Here is a 24,591-nt window from a genome sequence, read left to right as displayed (position 1 = left end):
CTTTACAAAGTTTAAACGTTTTGCTGCAAAATCAGGAATTCAACATAAATGAATGAAGACAATAATACTATTTGCATAGGACATATCTTATCTGATCATACCCAGAATTTAAACATAACCAGTTTTTTGAAAAATTAAGAAAATTAAAGAATGATAGGTCAGGAAAAAAAAAAAAAACACAAGCAAGAGATAATGAAGCATGAGAATTGGAAAGGAAAAGGCAACTATCAACTCTGAGCTAGAAGACAAAGAATTATGTTATAATATGTCTGAAGATCAATTAGCAGATCCCTTTAATTGTTATCCTCACAAGTCATATCCTCTGTTCTCTTCCTCTTTCACCTCCCAACACTACTAATTAGATTACTAATCAGCAAGAAAGGTACAAAAAGAAAAACTCTGAGAACATGAAAAAAAGCTAAACCAAACAGAAGAAAAAAGAAAAAAACAGTAACAATAATACCCACTAAAGCCTGCTGCTTTGTGTGAAAATTTCAGTATCTTTTCTAAATTAAGAAGATGAAGAAGACCCATTATTAGTGGAAACATAAGGCTGAATACTACCCTCATTGTTAGGGATGTCACTATTGGAATCAAAAGCATTGCCATTTCCATTATCTTCACTGTTGTTGTTGTCAAGATTGAGATTACAAACTGCTAATATCTCTTTCTTGCCAAAAGTGTTCTTGTTGTTGTGCATCCAAACCTTGAGAACTCCTCTATCGACTCCAACTTCATTGCAAAACTCTTCTATCAATCTTTCTTCACTCTTTGGCATCCTCCAACCAAGCCTCTCAGCAAAAGCATGCATCTTTTCTTTCTGTTCCTTGCTAAACTTTGTTCTTGACCTCTTTCTCCCACTTGAATTGTTGTTGTTGTTGTTGTTCACTATCCTTCCTACTGTGGGATTGGAGTGGTTGAGGTGATGATGGTACTCATCCAACGGCCCTGAGTAGCCTGTGCTCAGGGCCATCAGCATGTGGGGTGCAGAAGAGTAGTAAGAGTATGGGACTGGTGATGGTGGGGTATGGGTTGGGCTAGGGCTCGGACCTGCGCTATGGGTTGGGCTTGGACTTGAACTAGGATTAGGTGGCGGTGGCAGATGGTGGATGAAAGCAGGACCATCATAAGGGTCACGGCGGTGGAAGTTGCGATGGCAGCCACAGGCAGCACATTTGAGGGAGGCAGGGTCAGTTGGGTTAGCGGTAGGGCTAGGCATGAACTCACCACAGCCATCCAGGGCATGTCCACCCAAGCTTGCCGCATGGTTTTTGAGGCACTCTTTGTAGGAAACCACCATTTCCTGATGATAATGGTGATAGATGATATTGCTGCTGCAGTTCTTGAGGAGTAACAAAGACTTGGTCTTGCCGTTGATGGCGTGTGTCTCTGATGAGGACTCAGCTCGTGCAAACGAGGGGGTTTTAGTGTTGATTATCTCCATTGCTAAAAAAGAATAAAAGGTGAAGGCTTAATGGGGTGAATGGGGGAGGCGGGAGACCTTTTAGTGGTGTTAGGGTTTTGCTAAGCTAAGAACATTTTCTTTTGTTGGCTTATGGGTGTGACTCCAGGAAGTAAAATTGGATGGTTTAAGAGGCTGTGATTGCGCACTAATTATGATGATCATGATGTGATAAATGACAAAGGCAGATTGGTGATGATGATGATGATGATGATGGTTATAATGAGAACTGATTGATCATAAATATACGATACTGTTGGGATATAGATTAGATGCAGAGGGACCTTAAGAAATTAAAAATCACACTACAAACACACGGCAATTCCCAACAAAAATTTCAACCACTCACGTTATCTTTGCCCTTTCTTTATTTCTGCCCAAATGATTTTATCTGGATTAGTTATGAGCAGTAAATATGTTTCTTGGGGGGGTAAGGTCCGTCAGAATATATTCTACGAAAGAAAAATGAAATAAAAAAAAAAGTCACACTTTAGATTTTAATTGGAGCAAATGTCCTGCAAATACGAGTCAACCCCGTACCAAAAACATGCGTACGTGGCGGATGAATATGATGCACAGCGGCAAACGACAGTGTTTTCAACTTCCTAAACCATCTCATTTCAGTGCATTGAGAGTTGGTACATGTTTTGCTGCTTCCTGGCTAAGACCGTCTCCGCTCTCCTCACTCCTCACCAATTACCCTTATGAGAGAGAGAGAGAGAGAGAGAGAGAGAGAGAGAGACCCACTTGTCAGTTGACAGTTGCCTCAGTCGTTTATGGTAGCACTTCAAAGATTCGAATTTTTATACTTTGTTTGCAAGTAAACAAATTTTTTGCACGTGAGTAAATAGGTAAAGGAAATATTTATGTGTTAAAGAATGGAGAATTCACAAAAAGGCTGAGAAAGAGGGGTTCCTTTCCTTGATTTGCAACCCTAAGCAAAGACTGGGAGGGAACAAATATATTTAAGATAATGAGGTTGTGATAAGTGGTAGAATTTGAGAATATGGCGAGAATGATACAGTCGGATCTCAAATAGAGCTTTAGGTAAATATCAATTAGGTTATCAATCGATTTTTTTTTTTTTTTGAATCATGATTTGATTTTTATGAAAATATTTCGAAAATAATATTTTGAATATATTTTTTTAATAAAATTAATTACAATTTTGATATATGAATTTTGCAAAAAAGATATAAATTAGTATTTAAAAAATAAAATATATAATTACATCTTAAATTTTTTAAGTAACATATAATTTATTTCTTGAACTTTCAAATTATATATTATATTAATTTTAATTTTAATTTCATTATCCATATTATCTTATATATAAGGATTCGATAAATATTATCAAATTATTTTTTTTTTGTGAAAATTTTAATCTACTTTTAATTTTTTTATTTTACTACATATTTGATTGAAAAAAAAATTATATACTTAAATTCTTTCGAATTCATAACCTTCAAATATTAATTTTAATAACATGCTAATTAATTTATCATACTATATATTTATCATATATATTTTCAATATAAATTTAAAATATGTATTTTTATCTTAATCGTAAAAAATATTTAAAATTGATCAATATTTTTTTGTCATGTGATATTTATATAAAATTTTTTATAAAATATGTAATATTTTTATTTAACAAGTACCATGTGTATATGATAACATTATATTAATTAAATATTATAAAGATAAATTAAATTAATAATATTTAATACATTATTTAAAAAATATAAACGAGGCTGATTTATGACTTTGTCCTTTTGGAGGGCAAATCCACCGACTTAATCACCCAGGGCATGATAAAAAAAAAAGGACCCCTACCTTCTAGTTAACTTAATCCCTCACGAACTTGATCGGAGCCAGTTTTATGAAGAAGACGCAAGGCACCAGGCATTACCATTTTCGAATACAAAAAAAGGGTTTGATGTGGGAAGTTGGGACCTGCCATTTCTGATTTCTTTAAGAGAAAAAAAAAAAAAGAAATGTTAATTAAAGGGTAGGGGCCCATTCCCTTAATCATAATTCTCCTCTGACTCCACGTGTTGTTCGAAAAGCTAAAGCATTATTTTGCGGCGACAAGCCGTTTTGTTTTATCTTCCAATAAACACCTCTTCCTTGTGGTTTTCGTTACAATTAGTCATACATGCATCGTGTCATGTTTTATCTTTTTGCTTACAGCTTGTTCTTCCATTCATTCAAGTTATGAATTTTGCTTCAATTTCCTCTACTCTTTTTCCTCAGGTTAATTTTCTGATAGAATAAAATCAGTCCAATGAGATCATGTCTTAATGATATTAAGACTTTTAAGATCGTCATGTCACAGTCTGAATTATATGATTGATTTTTTTAACTTTACGTTAATTCATATTGATTTTCATTTTGATAATATTTTTTTTATAAATTTTGATTGTTTAATTATATTTTATATGTAAGTGTATTTCAATATTATGCCTTCTTTCTCAAATTTTTAATTCATATTTTGGTCGGGAAAATGCCTTCACTTTGTTTATTGTAGATTAGAATTTAATATGAAATTGAATTACTTTATTTTATTTTTTTTTCAAACTATAATAATATTATTTAGTTATTGATTAATATAATAATTTTTTATAAAAAAATTATAATATAAAAATAAATTATAAGTATTAAAATTTTTATAAAATTTTAACTCAAATTTAATTAATTAATTTATATAATTACTTTTTTAAAAAATAATATTTAATAAATTTAAATTTTAAATCTCAATAATTCTTTCTTACATCTTCATTCTACAATTAATAGAGTTCATGAACCTGGACCGACATAGCTATGGAAAAATAAATTAAAACGTGGGTAGGCAAATTAATTGAAGTTGGTTTGGAGCATATAATTGATAGATTAGTATTAGTATTCTCCCCACGTTGCCGTTTTGGTGTTTCGGATGTGATGTTTTGTCTTTTATGTTTTGCGATTCAGGTTAATCCTTTTTCCTCAATCATGCTTTACTAGAATCCAAGGAACAAATCTAGCTTAGATATATTATTCATGCTTACTGGATCAGAACAAAATATATTATATTAAAATAATTTTAATAAATGATTATTGATTAAATTTAAATTTAAAATTTTTACATTAAAAAAAATAATTTTTTATTTTTTTATTTATATATAGTTCAAATTTAATCCAATAGAGAAAGGCATCAAATCCTTTGTTGTAAAAATATGATAGAAGATACTATTTGCTTTAGTCCCACTTTGCTAAATCCCATGGCTTGCCTTGCTTCAACAATTGCAATAAGACTCGAGGATGAGCATCAACCACTTTCAAGGATGAACAAATGATATGAATCAAAGAAACTAAAATTCGGCTAAAAAAGAAGGCCTAAAAGGGGAATGGAATTAGAGTCAAAGAATCTGTTAATGGGTTAGAACAATGTCCTGACAATCATGTCATCATCAAAGCAGCACGCGCATTTGTGCACAAATGGACACAAAAAGCAAGTAATGCTCTACTAGTGAAACATGATTTTGACCAATTCTTCCATTCCAACCCAAAATCATTTTGTTGAAGGTTTTACAGAAATGTTAGAGGAGAGGAGGAAAGGCCTCAGAATATATTCTTTGGAAAATGTATTATAAATTTCAACTTTAGTTATTATCACTTCCTATACTGCTAGTCTCCCACTCACCACCCCCACCTTTGTTGCATGGTACAAATAAAACTATTTTTCTTTCAAGTATTTTTTAAAAAAATAGTATTACAGTATATGGAAAATCTCAGTTTCTTGAATAAAAATTCGCTTTGATTCAAGCTTTTTTCCTTTTTTTTTTTTTGTTTATGTCAACTTTGTAGAGTTTCAAAACATGAACTATATGATTGTGATCAATGTTCTTAATTTTTGACAACTGTTTTAACAAATATGTCAACATCCTTCTAATATGCTACTGTCATAGTGTAATGATAAATGAGATATAACAATATATATGGTTCTGATTGCCTGAAATGTATGTATAGCTGCAATCACTTTCATGAAGGGAAATTTATAGATAAGTAGGAATAAAGTAACTGTAATTTGATTTTTTTGTTCTCTTTAAATGAGACCCTACTAGTGATGTTCATCAGAACAACCAGCAGGAGGGTTATTGTCCCAATAATTGAAGATTGGTTAGGGGAAGCACATGTTCTACCGGCCAGCTGAGCCTAATGGGGGTGGTTTTAAGACTCAAGTTGCCCAAATGCAATGGTAAGAGAGGAGGTAGGACTAGGAGAAATGGTCCTTCTTTTCTGCCTTTAATTTTCCTGCAAAGAAACACCTTGAGTTGTGTCAACAGTCACCACCCTTTTTAATCTACAGAACCAGATTCCATGGTCCACTGCCCCTCTTTTAAGTGATTGGGACCCCCACAAATCAATATTGAAGAGACCCTGACCCCTGCTCCAGTTCGTGTATATAATTATCATCACAATTCACAATAGGTTTTTATTTTGAAGTTATGGGTGGATCATATCAGCATCCACCTAAATGCATTTATGTGCTTCCATGAAACATTACTCAAGAAGATAAGATTAGCAAAGTGAAAAGGAAAACAAAAATATCTTCTGAGCCTGCTGCCAAAACCCAAAAGGGGGCATGGATAAGGGGAAAAAAAATCCTTCATTATAGAGGATAAGAATATTGCATCATCCTGATCTATTGGATTTTGCTTTCAACTTTTGTCAACTTCCCCCTAATTTACTCTTGATAAAGTGTCCCAAATCTTGTAATTTTCTTAGTATGGACTTAGCCGAAAGGTCATCTTTTCATTTTAGATGTGAATTTAATGAGTTTTAACAAAAAAAAATCTGTCAATATTGCGTGGGTGTCATAAAAGAAACCTTTTTTTTTTTTTTTTGGTGTTAATAAAGTAAATAAGTTTAAAGAGGACATGCTCAATTTTCCATTGGATGAAGCACACAATTCTCTAATAAAAAGTCTTAACCCAAAAAAGCTTAGTTTGAAGATATGGGTCACCTGGAAAACCAAGTAGGCCTGCCCCTCCAATTTGGTCAATTTACACTTGGGCTTAATGGTCTAGACCGAGAGCAACCAACTTGGGCTTCTCGACAGAGTCCCGCAACCATTTTTGTATGAGATGGGGGTTTCTCTTACTAAATCTGTAGTTATGTACATGTCCTGTAATTTCAATGCAAATTATGCAATGCCAATTTCGCTTTGTTTCTGAAGAAAATTGATGTTTGAGGATTCACATGATTGAATTGAATGTGCCCAAAACCTAATACAAGTTCTTTAGGGCAATGACATACTGTGCTGTATCTAAGTTTTGCAGTTTTGTGTCATTCCATTCCACATCCACAGAACTGTCTGACTAGGTTTTATTGCAAGAATCCAGGACCAATAATTCATTACTTCTAATCATCACCATGGAAAAGGAGGAACCCTGATTGGCAGTGTGGCCTCATTCATATTCGTTGCCCACTTGCCCAAGTGAAAATACCTCTGTCAAAAGGGGAAGACTGTGGAGTTTGAGGCTTGTCTGTTACCGGCCTTAAAGAATTGTCAGGATTTGCTACGAACACTTGTCCTTATATCCGAAGCACAACCAATTCAAAGACAAACTGAAATTATGGTGAAACGTTTTCATGGAATCCTGTCTGACCTTCCTGACCTTTTCTAATAATCTCTCTGCTCCCAAATCCCAATATTTCACTTTCTTTCTGAAAGTTTGGTTACAACAACCTTGAGGACTGAGGAGTATTTAATTTGGTAAAACTGTAATCTTTATTTCGTTATTACTGTTATTTCTTTCCAGTTATGTACTACCACATTCATAGTCATTTATAGAAAGGCAGGCAACAGCGATGTGATATTGATCTAGATGAAAAAGCGTGCCTGCTTTTTTAATCACACATTGATACTCCATCGAGTTGTGCAGGAGTTTGATTCTAAACCATTGAGTGTACCTTAGTACTAGCCGAGAATTTCTGGAAAAGCAAAAGGAGTTAACTCTGTTTGAGCCCTGTTGTAATGTTTCTAAGGGTACAACAGAATTTTGACTATATTCTCCAAGAAACTTACTAACTGAATTGATACAAATACAAATAAAATTTTCTCCTGAAAGAGAATACGAAAGGAAAAGAAAAAGAAGCTATAAATGTTACTATAATTTGGGAAACCCAAACCATAATCTATACTTTTCTTTCTTCTTGATCTCCTATATATTAGGATGTCAGCTTACAATACAGAGATGATGCTGGCTCACTAAATTGTCTTCAAAGACAGGGCTTCCTCTAGTAACTTCACTATACACATCTCTTATAACAAAAAGAAAGGGAAAAAAAAAGCTAATAAAAACATTGAGAAAAACCAATCAACCAACCCCCATAAAAAAAAGTTTCTCAAGAAAGCACTGTGTGAAGTTGTTTCCTTCTTTTCGAAGTGTTTAAACTTACTTGAGGCTATTACTTATTACTCTTCCTTGTTGAAGAAACCACTTGAATTTGTCATCAAGACTTGTTGTGGATAGGATCTGATCCTCTTCGAACTCTTCTTTTGCTCGATTGATTCGGATCAAATGTGTTGTTTACAGGAGGTGGTAATTTTTTCTCTGTGCTCATTCCCTGCATGTCAACAGCCTTAAGAATACGTTCATTCCTGGTAGCTATTCCAATACTACTCAAACCAGAAACTTTATCTGGTTGAACTGCTAATAAGCCAAAAAAGAGAAGAAATATAAGCACACTTTGAACACTGCAAACCATTTTTTTCCTACACTGAACTCAACTCAAATTAACTAACAAGAAGAATAGAGGTATATATCTTTATTTTGTTTAGAGTAATGAGGGAATAAGCTGGTATAAGATTGATATCCCTCTATTCTTATGTTCCATTCCTGTAGACACAAGCCTGTTATTTATCTCTTATTGGATTTCAGAAAGGACTATAAAGCATTAAAGCATGGAGGGACCCAACACTGCTAGAGGGAATTTTAGATTCACCCCAAATCATAAGTCTGCAATCTAAGCAGATAAAGGCTGTTATTTGGAAAAATCTGACATGGATTAATAAAGGGTTCGGAATAATACCCATGAGAAGCCAAGTATCTTTTTTCATTTGTTTCCCCCTTCCATCTCTATCATTTCCACTGCTTTTGTCTGCCAAGCATAGGCCAACCTGGTCTCTTGGACTCTCAGCCATTTCTTGCCACATCATCCGACCGTTCTTATGTGTACATTCAACTAGGGACCCACTTATTCCATCCTAGCCTGCCTCTTGAACTTTTGGAAATTACAAATATGGTTACTGTTTCATAAAATTATGGGAAATTACGGCTAACTAAGCAAGGGTATTAAAGTATAATGTCATTCCTTTGTTATTAAGAAAAGGTAGTTTTTGTATTCTTTAATGATATTGACTGGGCAGACGGAAGCCATTACCACCTAGAACTGCTAGATTGCTACAGTAGCAAGCTAAGTCGATTAAAAGAATCAAAATTGGAAGGGAAAGTATGTATGTGTTATAGAACAGCCTCCAAAAGGAAGAAACAAACAGTTGCTTTATGTCCATTTCTAAGATCTGTTGTCACTCTAGAATTCCGAGCTCTCTTCCCTATGCAACAAAAATAACAGTCACTTGGTTCCTTATGCTACATCTGTTTCTTTTTGCTTTTCTTTCTTTCTTTATTTATTTTCTCTTCTTTGGGCAGCCAAATTCTTAATCCCCATCCAATGATTCAGAGAAGACCCACTTCAAAAATCAAAACTTCTCTTCTGTCCCTTAATCTGTTAAAATGTTCTCGTTTATTCATGTACAATTATCTTTTCCTTTATTTCTTTTTCTTTTCTTTGTTATTTTGTTATTTTTGTTATTAAAATATGCAAAATATCACATGCTACTTGGAACATTCTAAAGCATAAATTCTTGCACTTTATCCGAATTAGTTTTGTGATGGGATTTGATGTTGCCATGAGATGAAAGTGAACGGTGGCTGGTTATAGTCCAAGCATTCCTCCTAAGCTAACTTGAACTTGTTAATTCATGTGCTGATTCTCCACTTTTTATCCTCCAACTGAAAGTTAAAAAAAAAAAAAAAATTAGGAGAGGCCCTCAAGTTAGGCAGTTTTAGTAGGTAAAAATTATCGTTCAAGGGGAAACTATCAAGAAAATTGTACGTCTTTTGTAGATTCTTGAGGTTGGTCTTAACTCTTAAAATGTAGCTACTTTTCACTTTCATTTGAACCAAAGTGAAAAGGGCCCATTTGGTTGATCAGCCTTCCTCTCCCTTGATGGTCTCTGTGCAATGAGTCCATCCACAGTCAGCCTGACCAAGCCACCATGAAAGAAAAATAAAGACAACTAAAGAAGTGTAACAAAGCATGTTAAAGAAGATAAAGTGAATGAGTTTCTAATTTGATACAGATCATTTCTCAATCTTTGAACTATTCCCTGTTTCATTCCTTTTTTTTTCTGTTCTTTTTTATACCTTAAACTTTGTTGGACTGTTTGCAACTTGTTTACATCATGATGTAAGACCCCAAACCAATACGGTAAGAGATCTGATTAACCCAAAGTCCCTTGTTTAGTTCCTCCAATATACAAAAATTTTGTTTTTTATCTTTCAATATACATTTTATATACCATATCCTATATATATATATATATATATGTATGTATGTACATGTGCTCGATGCTCTCTAAACTGATACTAATTGAGTTTCATTATGACCATGAATAAGTTTTACTTAGCAGACACAAATCCAAAAGGAAAGACTACAAAACGGAATGTCACTACAGACATATGTTAAAAAGGCAGTAACTGACTTTTAAGATTTGTTCCCATAGATCATTATCGGGCCAAGGGCATTTGAGAATATATGCTCTTTACTTTAAAAGAATACCACTAAATATTGCATCCGCTGATGCAGCAAAATGGTGGAGTGGGACTCGCATTTGAGCTTTCAACACTTTGGAAATGGTAGTCGCATTTCACTACTTTCAATTCATGAGGTAAAGTGGATAGCAGAGGTGACGTTTATTCCTCCCACCATCACCCACAACACAAACTCAAAACTTGTAAACCTTTTTTTTGGGTGCTTACAGTTGCCCTGAGTACTGAAACTAAAAGTACGAACAAATTCCAAGATTGTCAGCATTTTTCACCCAAAACAGCGATTGATCTTCAGCTACGATAAATTTCGTGTCTTGCAACCCAGTTCCCAGAAATTTTTAGTCCATTTCAGACGGTATCCTACTACAGAGTGTACAAAAGATGATACCACAGAAGAGTTAAACCAAAACAGTAAGGAATGAAAAAGCAGTTCACAATGACAGTGGAACTCAAGAAGGAGAGAATTATGCATTTACAAGACATGGATAGCCCAAGCGAAGCACTGCGAAGCTCATATATACATATAGACAATAATGAGTACAAGATATGGAAATTAAATGACTAAGAGCTAGCCGAATAGTTCAACAAATCATTAAAACAGAAAATGGTACAGCTCCTAATCTTTCTCAGCTATCTATTTGGGGATAAAAAATAAATAAAAAGCTTTTCAAGTTTATTGATAGGGGAACCAATTCTCGTTTGTTTGTTCGTCAAATACCAATATAATGTCAGTGCAGGGCTTTCATGTATCTGATGAGTCAAACACTTTCCTGGTGGGGAGTCACCACAGGTCCTGAATCTATGGTAAAATGCATACCCCTGTGTTGCCCAGATTGTAGCATGAAAGCAAACTGTGTTGCAGCCAATGCTGCTGCTTCCTGACACAGATAATGATAGAAGCTTCAATATCAACTTAAATACAAAACCATGTCTACGATGTATGGTTTCAACTTTCAAGGTCGGAAGAAAAGCCAGAAGAGGGATAGACAAATAGAGAAAAAAAAGAAAGTCTTTGTTTAACTTGATGCTTTTCCTAGCTTCCTCTGGAAGAGAAAAAAAACATGGGATTTAAAATTGAAGTAGAAGTATAGATAATAACCTGTCTTTGCCTTCGTCGCTGTAATATGCTGATGGCCCAAGCCATGATGTAGCATGGCAAGAGAAATCCAGCAGCTCGAAGCAAGAAAAGCTGCAAGAAACCAAGCAGTTCAAGAAAAATAGCTCCATGGTATAATGACTGTAGTGCTAAATGCTTAAGAAATGCATAGGTGAAATAAGAGAATGCAGCTTTAGGTAAAACTTACAGAGAAATAAGTAGAGACATCATCATCTGCATCAGCATCTGGAACAGTCAATGCATGCCGCAAAAGCAGGAGCGCCATTAACTGAAAAAATGAAAAAAAAAATTCAATCATTTTTAAAAATTAACTCTAAATTACATAGTTCATGTAAGAAAATGAAAAAAATAAAAAATAAAAACAAAGGAACCAAAAGAAAGCTATTGACACGAAAATTTTCAACTGAGATGCCTGTGGCCAGGCAGAATCTGGGTGCTTTTCCTCAAACAGCAAAGTTGGGAGGGAGATGAAGCCCCTAAAAGGAGGGTATAAGTTGGTCTCTCTACTGTTTATGCTACCATGCGATAGAGAGAAAAAGGAAGGAACCAAAAGAAAAGTTGTTGACATAAAAAATCACTGAGATGACCACTGTCATTGTGGCCCAAACGGAATTGCACCACTGCTCTTGTGGCACAAATTGGCCATGAGAAGGTGGAGAGTTGGGAACTGAAAGTCCAAAAATCTTGTAATAGTGTAAAAGTAGGTTTCTCCACTGTTTATGCAATAACTATGCCTAACTATAGGGAGAAATGAGAGCAAAACTATGTCCAAAGAACATAAAGATCTTCGAGTTAAAAGCTCAGACACCTTAGCAAACACTTCTGTCCAAATCAATTTACCAAGATGTTTCCTTGACACATGGCTAATATATGAATAAATAGAATTAATAATGGTCACGTTTATGGAATTAAGGTTAAACTCACTTAAACATGGATGCTCAGCAGTATGTGTTAAAACATGATTAGAAATTCAATATGTCCAGCAGATTCATAATTAAAAGCTTACAATTAGAGCAGCTGAACGGCAAAATGCAGCTCCACTGGCATTTGAAGCAGCATATTCGTCATATTCAGCTTCCAAAAATTGGCGCTCTGCCTCTGCAATGGCCAAGAGGCGTGGATCACGCAAATCCAGAGGGGTGCCAGAGATTGTCCAGCCTCCACTACAACACAGATACACAAATCATTACACAATAGAATCTCTCAAAACAGATAAGACAGTAATCTTTCTGGCAAATTTAGATCAAAGTTTCTGATGGACATCATGCTTTATAAATCACACAGCATACACATGATTTCATCAATACTAAAAGCCCACCAACCATTGCATACAAATTTGTTACATGTGAGAACATCAAACTTACCCAATATCAATAGTGGTTTCTTCAGTTCGAAGCCGAGGTGGGGCAGTATAACCGGGTTGATAAGGCTGCTCAAACAAATAAAAAGGAAAGACTGTATCAGCAAGGAGCCACAACAACCAAATATCAATAGCCAATAAACATAAACTAAGAATTTAACAATAGGCTTGAACAACAATAATAATTCCTAAATGTATCTGACCTAAAACCACTAAACATGATAAGCCAGGGCTAAAAGAACAAGGGCTTTTCCCATCAATCAGAAGGCTAATTAATTAATATTCTTCTTTTCCACAATCATGTGCAACTACAAAATCCATAAACTTTCCATTCTTTACAACACATAAGGCCTAAAAGTGCCAGTTCAAAATCTTGTAACAACTTAAAAGGAGGACTTGGAGTTGCACGAAGGCAATGCATGTTTCTCACAAAATAACAACTTTGACAAAGGATTAACAGAAGTAGATACCTGATGACATATCTCACAAATTATATCGCCTTTCTCGTTGCACCAATGCTGCACACACTTCCTATGCGCATACTGTAATTCAAAACATATAGAATTCAACAAATGCCTACCATAAAACTCAATTTCATATAGCGACTAAAAACACCAAAGCAAATAATTTTATGAGGTTCATTAAAATAAAAGCCGAATCGCTAAAGCTTTAGTAATGCACTTTATATTCTAAAAAAAAAAAAAAAAAACTTGATCAATTTATCATGAAAAATGAAATAAAAGAAATTAAAAAATAATAATAATAAATTGAAATTACCTTGAGGCTACCGCTGCAGGCACAAGGAGTCTCAAGATTCTTAATGGAATCTTCCTCCTGGCAAATGCGGCACTCCGCCGCCTGAATCAGCGCCTCCTCCTCGTCCTCCTCGCCTCCTCGGACGACCTCCTTCTCCTTATACTCCGCCGAGCACGACGGCCCTGAAATCTCCTTTGACAGACCAGGCTCCGACTCCACCGGCTGTACGGGCACCGGCCTCACCAGACGATCAACATACAACACCAGGTGATCACTCATAATTTCTACAAATTTAACAAAAAATAAAAATTTCAATTTTTTTCAGTTAATTCAATCGAAAAAGATAATTCTCCAAAAAGAAACCCAGGATCGCGCTGAGTCAGAGCAGCGGATCAGAGGTTTCCAAACGAATGAGAGAATTAAAAACAAAATAAAATCTAATGACAAAAAAATTAAATGAATTAAATCTTAAAAATATTTACCTTTAGCGAAAAAAAGGGGGAATTTGTGTTTGATTAAGGGAACGAAGAAATAGGAGAGAAATTTTCTAATTTGCTTCGAACGCGTTTTTCCTTTCTACATTTTGTAAGAGATTTTTAAAACAAAATCGACGACCGTGGATAGTGGGGGTTATAGGCATGCTGACGTCAATGGAAACGGCTACAAGGGTATTTTTGGAATTTCATATCGCCATTGCGCGTTAGCTGTCCCTGGCTGACCCCTTCCGCCCTTTCGGTGGCTGTCTGTCTGTTTCGCAGTTGAAAAGTCGCCTTCTGGCCTTAAGCATGAACTCAATTATTTTTTTTTTTTTTTTTTTATTTCTTTATAATAAATGCTAATAATAATTTTTTGTATGTTTCTTAACTCCATTTTCCTTCCCGTTTTATTGTTTATAAAGAATCAAAGCATTGACTTTTTGTTATCCATTTTTTCTTCAATTTTTTTGTAACAACATAGATATATTTAGACATAATAATTGTAATACTAATTAATTATTACGGTTTCGTAATTACAGAAAAGGGCATTCGACCCACTTTCAAGCTAACAAGATAAATGCATTTATATGATAATTGAGTTGATTGAATTCTCCTTTGGATTATCATTTATTGTTAAAAGGAAATAAAAAAAAAAAAGGGTTTTAGTCAAACCGAAACAGCTGTTTTTTATTGCTTCCAAGGTTGCTGTCAGTTTCATGAAAATTATCAATTTTACTTTAACAAATGCAAAAGATATACTTTTAAAATTTTCCCAAAACAGAATTAAGTTCGAACAAAATTTTCATATATTTATTTATTTCTACAAAAATAAATGCATCTTCAATTCTTCATGCAAATGGGTAAAAGTCAAACAAGGGCAATAAAATATTTAGGTTTAGTAGTTATCTAGCAAAAAATATGAGAAATTAATAGCTCAATTCTCAACCAAGGCACTGGTCAAACTTATTTAAAACTTAATTAATAGATATTGATGTGTTGGTTAAATCAACTTGTTACATTTCGGATCTATGAACGATAACATCCATAGAAACGATGCTTGATTTTTACATTGTATTTACTTCACCTTGAATAAAAAGTTGTACATCATAAAACAATTATTATCAATTTAAAAATTTTATTTTTTTTATGCATAACTGTGAAAAATTTAAATCCTTACATGCATTATTATAAGTTTAACATATATTCTTTCCGTTTCAAATTATTTGGAATTTAAAAAAAAATTTATTTTAATATATTTAATATTAAAATTTAAAATATTTTATAAAATTAAAATTTCATGATTTATGTCAAAAATATGATAAAAAGTAATTTTAAAATATATAAAAATTTTAAATGTTCAAAAAAAAAAACACATAATTTTGAAACATCTAAAAAAGAAAGAGACCAAAATAGTATTTATTTATTAATTAATTAAAAATTTGACCACCGGTGCATTAAATAAATTTTCTTAAATCAAAGACCATCATCCATGAAAGAGCATTCCTAATCCAATTGGTAATGGAAAACCTCCTTTCTTTGTCAACCATAGCTCTGGCATTGCAGAGAGCATTCTGAAAAAAAGAAGCACTGCTAAATTTTAAGGTCGAGTAGTTAAAATGATTTTGCATTTTGATGGTTGAATTTACTCGCTCCCTATTTAGAGAGAAGAACAATTGAGAAATGAACAAATTTTCATAGCAAAACAGCAACCAAGACTTCAGAAGGCACTTTAGACAACATTTCAGGAAGCAGTCATACATCACTGATAATACTCCACAACTAATTCATCACACCCATCCTTCTCTAATCCTGTAGTATAGGTAAAATGGACAGGCAAGTGGTACAATAAACTAGGATTTTAGTTCCTGGTAAATACAAAATGGGAAGCTTATCTTCTATCCTAGTTCCCCATGAAAAGGTTACGCTAAACTCTACGTTGAAACTCGATGATATACAATGTTACATTTCACACTGACACGGTGTCCTTAAGAGAGGGGTGCAGTCAACCAAGGAAGCACACCATCCTCCTTGGCTGCAAAATCGTATGGATTTGTTCAATCTCCTCTGGACAATGCTATCAACTTCTACCAATACGAGTAACGATATATCGTCCTTTCTCTAGATCATACACCGTCTTCATCTGGGGTTTCCTCCATTTTGATATAGACCAAGCTATGAACATCAATATCGCAGAAATGGCAATGATGGAGAATAGTGTGGGTGAATCATTGCTGATAATGGTAGTTATCCAGTCAGTTTGCCGCACATTTGAGTTGGCTGAGGTTTGCAATATGAAAGCTCCCAAGGCCCAATCTAGTGGTATATTTTCTACCTGATTAGCAACGCTGATCCTGTTTAAGATTGAATCTGATTAATATTTTCATATGGAGGAAAGCCACAGTGCCCTAAAAGTCATTTAAGTAACATGGTCCGTTTGCTTTTGAGGACACTTAACTAGTAAAGCAGGAAACATACCTCTCATCATCCAAAGCAATTGCAAGGCTATCATGAAGTAAGGCCACAATATATGCTGAAGAAAAACAATAGTGCAACAGATCTTCTTCATCGAGTGATTGGTGTTTATTCTTCAATTTTGACCAATCCTCTCCACAGAAATGTTGCCCCGCCATCATTAGATCAGAAAGAAAGGCCCTTTGGCGCAACCTAAAGAACTAAGCAGGAGTAGACAAACAAAGAAATGGAAGGCTTTTAGAAAACAAAAATTCAATGCACCCAAGCATAAATTACATGGGTTTAGGATAATGTGCTTATGGCATAGAAAAAGTGTTTTGGGGGGGGCGGGGGGGGGGGGGGGGGGTGGAAATTAAGCAAGAATCAGCCAGTAAGAAAAAGACAGATTATAATTATACCTTTGAGGTATAGAAGAAATTTTCTGTAGCCAAAAATTTCCCTCGAAGCTTGGGCATAAAAACTGACCCCAAGTAACATTGATCATAGGCACATTTCTCTGCAACAGAATATATAATGATGATTACCCTGTGGCATAAGTTAATGCAATAAATGTGGTGGTTCCAAGAGAGTTTATAACCTTTTCCTTTTTGTAATAGCATTAGTGCAGCAGATCTGCACTCTGAGAAGTTACCCCTAGCTTGAAGTTCAGAAATATATTTACTTTTTTCAGCCATAGGACCTAGTAAAAGCTTCGATGACTCAGGCAAGTAACCTTTAGGTGTACAAGGATCTACATACATTTCCTTATGAAGAGAGTCAGCAGCTGTATTATGGTAAGAAAAAAATAATGAGCAATATAAACATAATAACTTAACTAACTAGTGACTCCACACCATCTCTATCAAAGGTAACAAAGATTCTATGAAAATATCCAATACAAAACCTTTAATTCTAACAACCTTTTCCATAATGTCCATTGTGAATAAGCCACAAATGACCAAAGATAAAAGAAGACAACTTTTAGAATTAAACATTCAAACCCAGCCTAAATAGTCAAAACCGTAGTATGCAAAAGTGCTCATACTCAAATTTAGATCTCTTCCTCAAACTTTTACATTGAAAGACTCACAGAGATGATTAAAGTACAACTCAGCATGAGTGAAATTCCTAGTTTGAGTTTGAGGCACAATAAATGACTTTTAAGACTTCTTCAAGCACTTATAAGCCAGCAAAACTTTGGCAGAAAGCAAATACATTAAAACATACCTGGACTGAAATCTCCTTTAATAAGTGATTCCCTCAATGATTCATGTGCAGCATTCTGAAAAAATGACAAAAGTTTAAAGCTCCTAGATCAAGTTTGGATTTCTTTACATAATCCATAACAACATACTACAAAAATACAATGCAAAACCATATTGAAACAATAACTAATATTAGTTAGAAGTTAGATCTGCAATTATAATCATTATTGTTTTTAAAGGGATTAAGAAAAACACTCGGCAGAATGACAGTCAATCAGTCATATCTACGTCCAGAATTTTTGAACAAAAAGATCTCCTCAGTCCATTTAATTTTAACTATGCAGAACATACCAAAGCATTTCATTAGGAACAAGAATTGCTAGAAAGCTAAATGAACAAGAATTGTTAGAAAGCTAAACCATAATTTTTGTGGACTATGATGCCTACAATTTGGAACACAACTGCATAGCAACCATAACCAACAAAAAAGTACAAGAATAGCTAATGCACGTTAACATTACCTGGCCAAAATTAAGTAAGCTGTGGCTATAAAGTTTGTAAGTGAAATTCCCAAACTTGATGAAGCGTGAGAACTCAGAAGGCATAGGCTCACTTGAGAAAAAGGTTACCTGAAATAAAAGTCCAGCAGTGAAGTTAATGGTGATCTTATAATGGTGATCTTATGTGTGCTTCTCAACTTATACATTAAGAGCACAAAGCAAAGGACATATATAATGCCATCAAATGCATTTGAAATTTGTTGAAAGTTACAGCTAGTTGTTTCTTGAAATCTTTTTCCTTTTGACAATGCAGATAGTGTTGTTGCTTTAAGTAGCAGTAATGTCTTTCCCAAGTCCCAACCATAAATTTTTGCATTTTAATTCCTGTTTCTTGAAATGACATCAACTTGTTGTCTTTCTGGACAACTAACAAACTGTAGTTCACCGCTCACACTCAACACATGATTCATGGTTATAAGCTCAATAAAGAAAGTTTTAAAGTGAATTATGAACTAATCTGAGATATCGTTTCTCAATACACAAGAAATAGCTTCAAGGAACTCTAACATGTGATGCCACTAATTAGAAGCTCGAATGACTTGCAAATTCTGGTGTGGAAGAATCCAATATAACTCTATCAAAACACTATAGGAAAGAATTCCAAATTAAAGAATCTTGACTAAAAATTAAAAACGAACCTGAGCAGATGCCCCACCAAGTTCAATAATTCCAGTTGTATGCAGAGGATTACCTCCAAGTGTACCAAGTGCGTAGTTTGCAACAACCCAAGCATACACCCCCTCATCAGAGCCTAAGACAGTCATAGCACCCAAATTTAGCCTCAATAATGTGGATCAGCAATTGGAAACTATAATATAAACATAAGGACTGTAAGATTTGCAGTATAGACAACAAGGGTTGATCTTTATGTAAGCCCCGGATGCATAACAAATTATACACTAATACAGTTATGAGACAAAAGGATGAGATGCAAATCTCTAAAATATCCTAAGAAGTTATTTTTATCAATTTGTTGGTTCTCCCTCTTATATATGACTTCAGCCAAAATGGTCCAAGACAAGCAACCACTGTCTTAAATTAGAGTCGACATAAACTATTATCCTAAAATGTAGATTAACCACTCTTACTCTTCCATTTCTCACATTTAGCTTCTAAAACAACTTCAAACTTTTCTCACATTGGCTTACTAAATTCATTCAAAACATGGCAAATACTCATATCAATCGGCCTCGTCACTTTCATCATATAATCCTGGGAAGCAGTCCAGTACTAAAAATTAAAACATCAGAAAACATTTTCAATTTAGTTGCTTTTGCCATTGCTCATACATATGAGCAATTGTAGGCCAATGGATACAGCATGATCAACTTCAAATTTTATCATACAAATAATTCCTACCACTAAAGATCAACTTAGACCTCTTACAACTCTTCTATTCCTGACATGTCGGATTCATAACACATCACAGTTTCCCCACATTGCCCAGCAAAACTAATTCAAAGCAAGCCACATTGTATTACCTGTAATAACCGAAGCCCACTCGTCGTGAAACTTAAACCCAGACACCCTAAGCACCTTCCTGCACTCCTCCAAAATCCTCTGCTGCACCTCAACATCCAACAATCTCAACCCCGCCGTTGCCATTAACCTAATCTCCGTCTCTCCCCACTGTTTTCTCGGAACATTCCTTCTCCCAAACTCCAGAAGCTCTACCAGTGAATCCGCAGCTGCTTCCGGATCCTCCGCGTACGCCGACAATCCCGGATTCACCCTCAAGCTATCCAACCCTTCTTTAAAGTCGAAAACCGGGTTTTTGCCTCCATCAACTCTGTATCGAAACACGTGAATCCTCGTTCCCGTGCTTCCGCCATCGATTATGATTCCGTACTTTTTGGAATCTTTGGAGGAGAAAAGGAAAATGCAAGTAAAAATCACTAAAGCCAGAGATATGGCGATCGAAATTGCGATGAAAGAAGGGGTTGGCTTGGTTTGACGAGGGTTTCGGGAAAAGAGACCGGTAGATCGGGAATTGGGTCGGATTTGGAGCTTAATTGGGTCCATTTTAGGTGAATTGTTGGTGGATTTGGATTTGGATTCGACCCGATTTCGGGCATGCGATCGTCGCATCAAAAGATCAAATTTTGTTGAGGAAGGAGCATGTGATTGTTAATAATATTATTCAAAAAAATTTTCTTTTACGAACAAAAAAATTGTAATTTTAATCGAAATTGAAGAAAAGAAAGGGATATAATTCAAAGAATGAGGATTTTTAGGGATTTTTTGTTGGAATTGGAGAGGGAGAGAGCTATGACTTCCAAAGGTTTCAGCCCTCTCGCTCCTATCTGATAAATTTTATTTTTTGTTTTTGTTTTGAGTTCATGTTTCAACATTTTAACACCTTTACGCGTTCCAAAAGAGCAGGGAAACATCTCCGGTTCGGTTCGATCTTAGAAAATTGTCTTCACCGGTTTGGAGTTCGGACAGATCGCGCCTTGTTTTCTATAATTGTAGTTTGACCCCTAAATCTTATGGTTTAATTGCGGAAACGCCCTTGTCATTTTGTCTAATTACAAAAAAATATGTTTTATTTGAAAATTTAATGGGCTCAATGGGCTTAATGCCTTGCCCGGAACGTGCTTCAATGGGCTAACTATTACTTTAATTAATCCTTACATCCCGGTACAACAAAATGAGAAGTTAAGTCCTATGTGTTTTGAAAATATGTCCAATTGTCAAGAAGTTCTTGAGCATGCAGGCTGAAAAATAGTGGTTGGGTCCTGAAGGCTGATAGGTATGTGAAGTCAATGCCCAGATGGAGGAGGGTACTTGAAATTGAACCAAAACTCAATAGCTTTTGATTAGATACTAAGGATTCAAAACCTTAGTACATGAAATTATGAGCAGATGCTAACATGGTTTCATTTTGTTTGATTTGAACATCCCAAAAACAAACACAAAGTAATTAAGAATTTAGTAACAGAGTTTCTTTTTCTTCCATCATCTCATGCCAGGATCTATCCGTTATCCAACCATCATGCAGGCAAGGAAAATAGATAAACTGATAGTTATGAGGTATAAAAATGACAAGCACAATATTCTTTATCACTATATTTGGTGGATGATTAGATTTTTCAAAATCAAATTTTAGACATCATATTTTAATAAATTTAAGTCTAAAGTAATGCTGGACACTGGCCACCATAAAATGCTTTATGCCATTAGATTTGGAGACATGTAATCGGGATGACTAGATATACACAAACAAGGACTCTAGCAGACAAGAAAAATGGTGGTGAGAAAAAAATTGACTTTACTTCTCACATATATAGTACATATTGGGAAGTTCAGTCCTTTTCATTTTAAAAGTTTATCTCAAACGGTCAAGAAGTCTTTGATATATTGCTATGACCTATGTGGAAACAACTGCTGTTCCACATTTTGATTATTGAAGATGGAGATGTAAAAGTCAATGTTCAGATGGAAGAGGGTCCTTGAAATTGAACCAAAATTCTCGAATGAGATTCTAAGGATTCAACACTTTAGTTCATAATTTGGCTTTTCCTTTTAATTGACATTTGAAGTCAAAATTTTAATAAGAACATCTATATATCATTATCTTGTGTAACTCATTAAGTAAAAGCTAAGATCATCTATTCAGATTCAGAAATAACAAACATATATTGATTATAACAACTTCTTTAATTGTTCCTGGGCTGGATATAACCCTTACCAAGGGCAGCTGATCTGGAATTTCTACTGCATAACAATACTCAAACCTGAGGCAATACATTGTAATGGACAAATTTAGAAGTGTTCCTGAAAGTGCAAATGCTCTTCTCACATTCTGGTTTCTGAACACAGCCTAGGTTGATGTGCTTGAGGATTATCATAATGCTAATGTTGATGTTCTGAGTTTATCTTTTTTTCAAATTCCAAGTACTTCTATCATTTTCTCTATGTTTTGTTTAATGCTCTACAGTTGTTGCTCACGTTATGATTGCTTCACTTTATGATCAGTGCCTAAGGTTCTGCTCTAGACCATACTTTGTGGCTCAATTTATGATCAGTGCCTAAGGTTCTGCTTTAGACCATACTTTGTGGTATCATTTCCTTGCTTCACCATTGGCTTTCATATTCCTTCAGTGAAGCAACATCTTTGTTTTAAAATTATAGTTTTTGTAACATGTTGGATCCATCTCATATTTAATATCCAAGCAAATCATGTTTAAAAGGTTCTAACATGATTTCATTTTGTTTGATTTGAACACCCCATCAACACTTTAAATCATGTCACCATAGCTAGTACTCTCTTTTCCTTAATCCATGTTTATGCTGGGGTTAGAGACTTGGAGTTGCTCAAACGCTAGGGCATGTGGGTGATGACTTAGCACCGTGCAGTTCACTATTCTAGGAATGACTTTGCCTCAGTATGTGAAAACCATGGATTGAAATTCATGAGAGGACAAGGTTGACATTTCCACTTATCTAGTAGACAGCAAGGTGAAAAACATGCACTATTATGTTTATCTTCTTCGCTTTCCTGAACCAAAGTGATTTTTACTATAGGCAGGTCGGTTGTGATAGATTCATTTGCACAGGGTCATTACTAAAATGATGCATAGTAACTTAATTTGAGTTAGTAGACATTGATTGGCACAACCGGCATCTTCGAAAGGGAAACAAAAATAAAATAATAGATCATATCTGATTCTTGCTTTCCTATATACTACACTTTATATTTGTGCATTAAATTTGTTAATGGATCTTCCTTACCTACATTGGTTAGAATATCAAAAGGTTAGGAGACAAGCATGAACAAGCCTCATTATTGGTAAATGAACTTAAAAACACTTGACCAAAAAACAAACCCTTCCCTCATGTTAGAATACCAAAATTTGCTTTCTCTTCTTCTTTTTATTATTTTTCCTTTTATGATTGCTTGAGATACTGGAATTCCTTAAAGTTTTAAAAATCACCAATCAGATAAAGAACATGATCCACAAGGAAAATACACTTTTTCCATTTTATTTGCCCTTTTCTAAAGGCTGGCAAGTAATTATCTTATCAGTAATGGAAAGGGAAGGGTAGTTTGACGACTTTCACATCACAAAAGACTGATATATGATTTTTTTTTTTCAGAGAAAGTCACCACAAAACATAAGAATTTTTCTGTCTCACAGGTGTACAAGTTACGGTGTTCGTTGTATTTGAATGATAGAGTGGATTTTCACAGCAAAAGAACCTGAACTTTTTTTTTTTTATCTGATCTCTTTCTTTCCCCTATGGAAAATATCAGAGGATAACGGACTTGGAAAGATTTGGTTCTGCTTGTCAATGAACCATCTCAATGAAGTTAGACTATATGTATTTCTGAAGATACATTTGGAGCTGCCATATTTGCAAAGTGTTAATTCAACCTGCATCACTACACAAATTAGAAGAAAAAACAAGTTGACAACTATGCTTTCTATTAACTGATTAATAATTTTTTTTTGTACTCAATTGTGCAAAGTTGCCAATGCATATCTGATTCAATCCACAAAGCTAGACTTGTTGTTGTCTTTGTTTTTTGTCATCAAATTGTAATTTGAATCAATAAAATACTTTGAATTAAATCCAATTTTTTCTGATATATTCCATCCCTTGATGTATGCTTGCTTTTCCTGTTAAGTCATTTCTTTTACTTTGGAATCATCCTTTTATGTAGCAAAGTAGTCAATGAATTGTATGACAGTTAAATAATTGTTTACAACCAGAGAAACTTTATTCTGTTAGGTCTTAGATTTTGATGAGGACTCTTCCTGCAGTGACTTTCAACTTAAAGCCCTGATAGATTCAGATTCTAGCACATAGTCAGGAAAGACCGGAACAAAAATGGATATCCCTTCTCCATTTTAACTTCCTGTTAAGCATCCAATTTTAACTAAAATTTGCTGATGGAGAAATGTTAAAATTTAACTGTCATTCAATTCTTTTTTTCTTGTTTTATCAAAAATTACGAGAAATGTTAGTTCTATAAACAACTGTTTCATTAAATGGAACAACAGTTAATGGCTACCATTAAGGTCAAATCTTTTTACATATAGGTGGGTGTTCATGAAAGTTGCATGGGTCAAAAAAGAAAGGGCCTTATCTCATCTAACAACAACCACCCTGAAAGAGAAGGAACTAATTTATCATACATTAGTTGTGGCGTTTAAGTGGATTTCCTTTTAAAAGCTGAATAGTATTTATCACAATGATCTGCTGCTTTTCCTGCTAAAGTTGGATGAGCATCTACTCATCTTCACTAACTCCTCTCACAAACCAAGCATTATTTTAATAGAAGACAATAATGCGGGTGTACAATTGTCTTGTCACCATA

General features: G+C 34.5%; 3 protein-coding genes across 6 annotated transcripts; all 3 read right to left on the bottom strand.

Annotated features, from left to right (window-relative positions):
• Positions 1–241: 241 nt before the first annotated feature.
• LOC111317610 (zinc-finger homeodomain protein 11-like) lies at positions 242–1,652 on the bottom strand. Its single transcript, XM_022920048.2, has one exon. The coding sequence runs from the start codon at positions 1,442–1,444 to the stop codon at positions 512–514; it is 933 nt and encodes a 310-aa protein (XP_022775783.2). The 5' UTR covers positions 1,445–1,652; the 3' UTR covers positions 242–511.
• Positions 1,653–7,369: 5,717 nt separating this feature from the next.
• LOC111318344 (uncharacterized) lies at positions 7,370–14,320 on the bottom strand. 3 transcript variants are annotated; one of them, XR_016334710.1, is made up of 11 exons: positions 14,057–14,208; positions 13,596–13,858; positions 13,289–13,360; positions 12,823–12,887; positions 12,465–12,621; positions 11,646–11,726; positions 11,441–11,530; positions 10,275–10,704; positions 9,626–9,774; positions 8,540–9,522; positions 7,370–8,157 (listed from the first exon to the last, which is right to left on the bottom strand). XR_016334710.1 is itself a non-coding variant. In XM_022921138.2 (8 exons), the coding sequence occupies exons 2-8, from the start codon at positions 13,851–13,853 to the stop codon at positions 11,100–11,102; spliced, it is 843 nt and encodes a 280-aa protein (XP_022776873.1). In that variant the 5' UTR covers positions 13,854–13,858; positions 14,057–14,320; the 3' UTR covers positions 10,828–11,099. The 3 variants fall into 3 exon arrangements, 2 of the variants coding, with proteins under 2 accessions (XP_022776873.1, XP_089612571.1); XM_022921138.2 differs by lacking the exons at positions 7,370–8,157; positions 8,540–9,522; positions 9,626–9,774; positions 10,275–10,704 and adding an exon at positions 10,828–11,219 and having other exon boundaries at positions 14,057–14,320; XM_089756445.1 differs by lacking the exons at positions 7,370–8,157; positions 8,540–9,522; positions 9,626–9,774; positions 10,275–10,704; positions 14,057–14,208 and adding an exon at positions 10,828–11,219 and having other exon boundaries at positions 13,596–14,017.
• Positions 14,321–15,723: 1,403 nt separating this feature from the next.
• Positions 15,724–20,605, bottom strand: LOC111318343 (putative apyrase 6). 2 transcript variants are annotated; one of them, XM_022921137.2, is made up of 8 exons: positions 19,748–20,605; positions 18,905–19,017; positions 18,228–18,335; positions 17,729–17,783; positions 17,100–17,285; positions 16,921–17,018; positions 16,526–16,722; positions 15,724–16,401 (listed from the first exon to the last, which is right to left on the bottom strand). In XM_022921137.2, the coding sequence occupies exons 1-8, from the start codon at positions 20,352–20,354 to the stop codon at positions 16,128–16,130; spliced, it is 1,638 nt and encodes a 545-aa protein (XP_022776872.2). In that variant the 5' UTR covers positions 20,355–20,605; the 3' UTR covers positions 15,724–16,127. The 2 variants fall into 2 exon arrangements, with proteins under 2 accessions (XP_022776872.2, XP_089612564.1); XM_089756438.1 differs by lacking the exon at positions 17,100–17,285 and having other exon boundaries at positions 15,889–16,401.
• Between the last annotated feature and the right edge of the window lie 3,986 nt (positions 20,606–24,591).

The sequence above is a fragment of the Durio zibethinus genome, chromosome 2 (assembly GCF_047325235.1).
Source record: "Durio zibethinus cultivar Kanyao isolate XHJ-2024 chromosome 2, ASM4732523v1, whole genome shotgun sequence".
In the NCBI taxonomy this organism is placed as follows: Eukaryota; Viridiplantae; Streptophyta; class Magnoliopsida; order Malvales; family Malvaceae; genus Durio; species Durio zibethinus.
The sequence above is the reverse complement of the archived record's forward strand: the minus strand, read 5'-3'. Positions and strand labels throughout refer to the sequence as shown.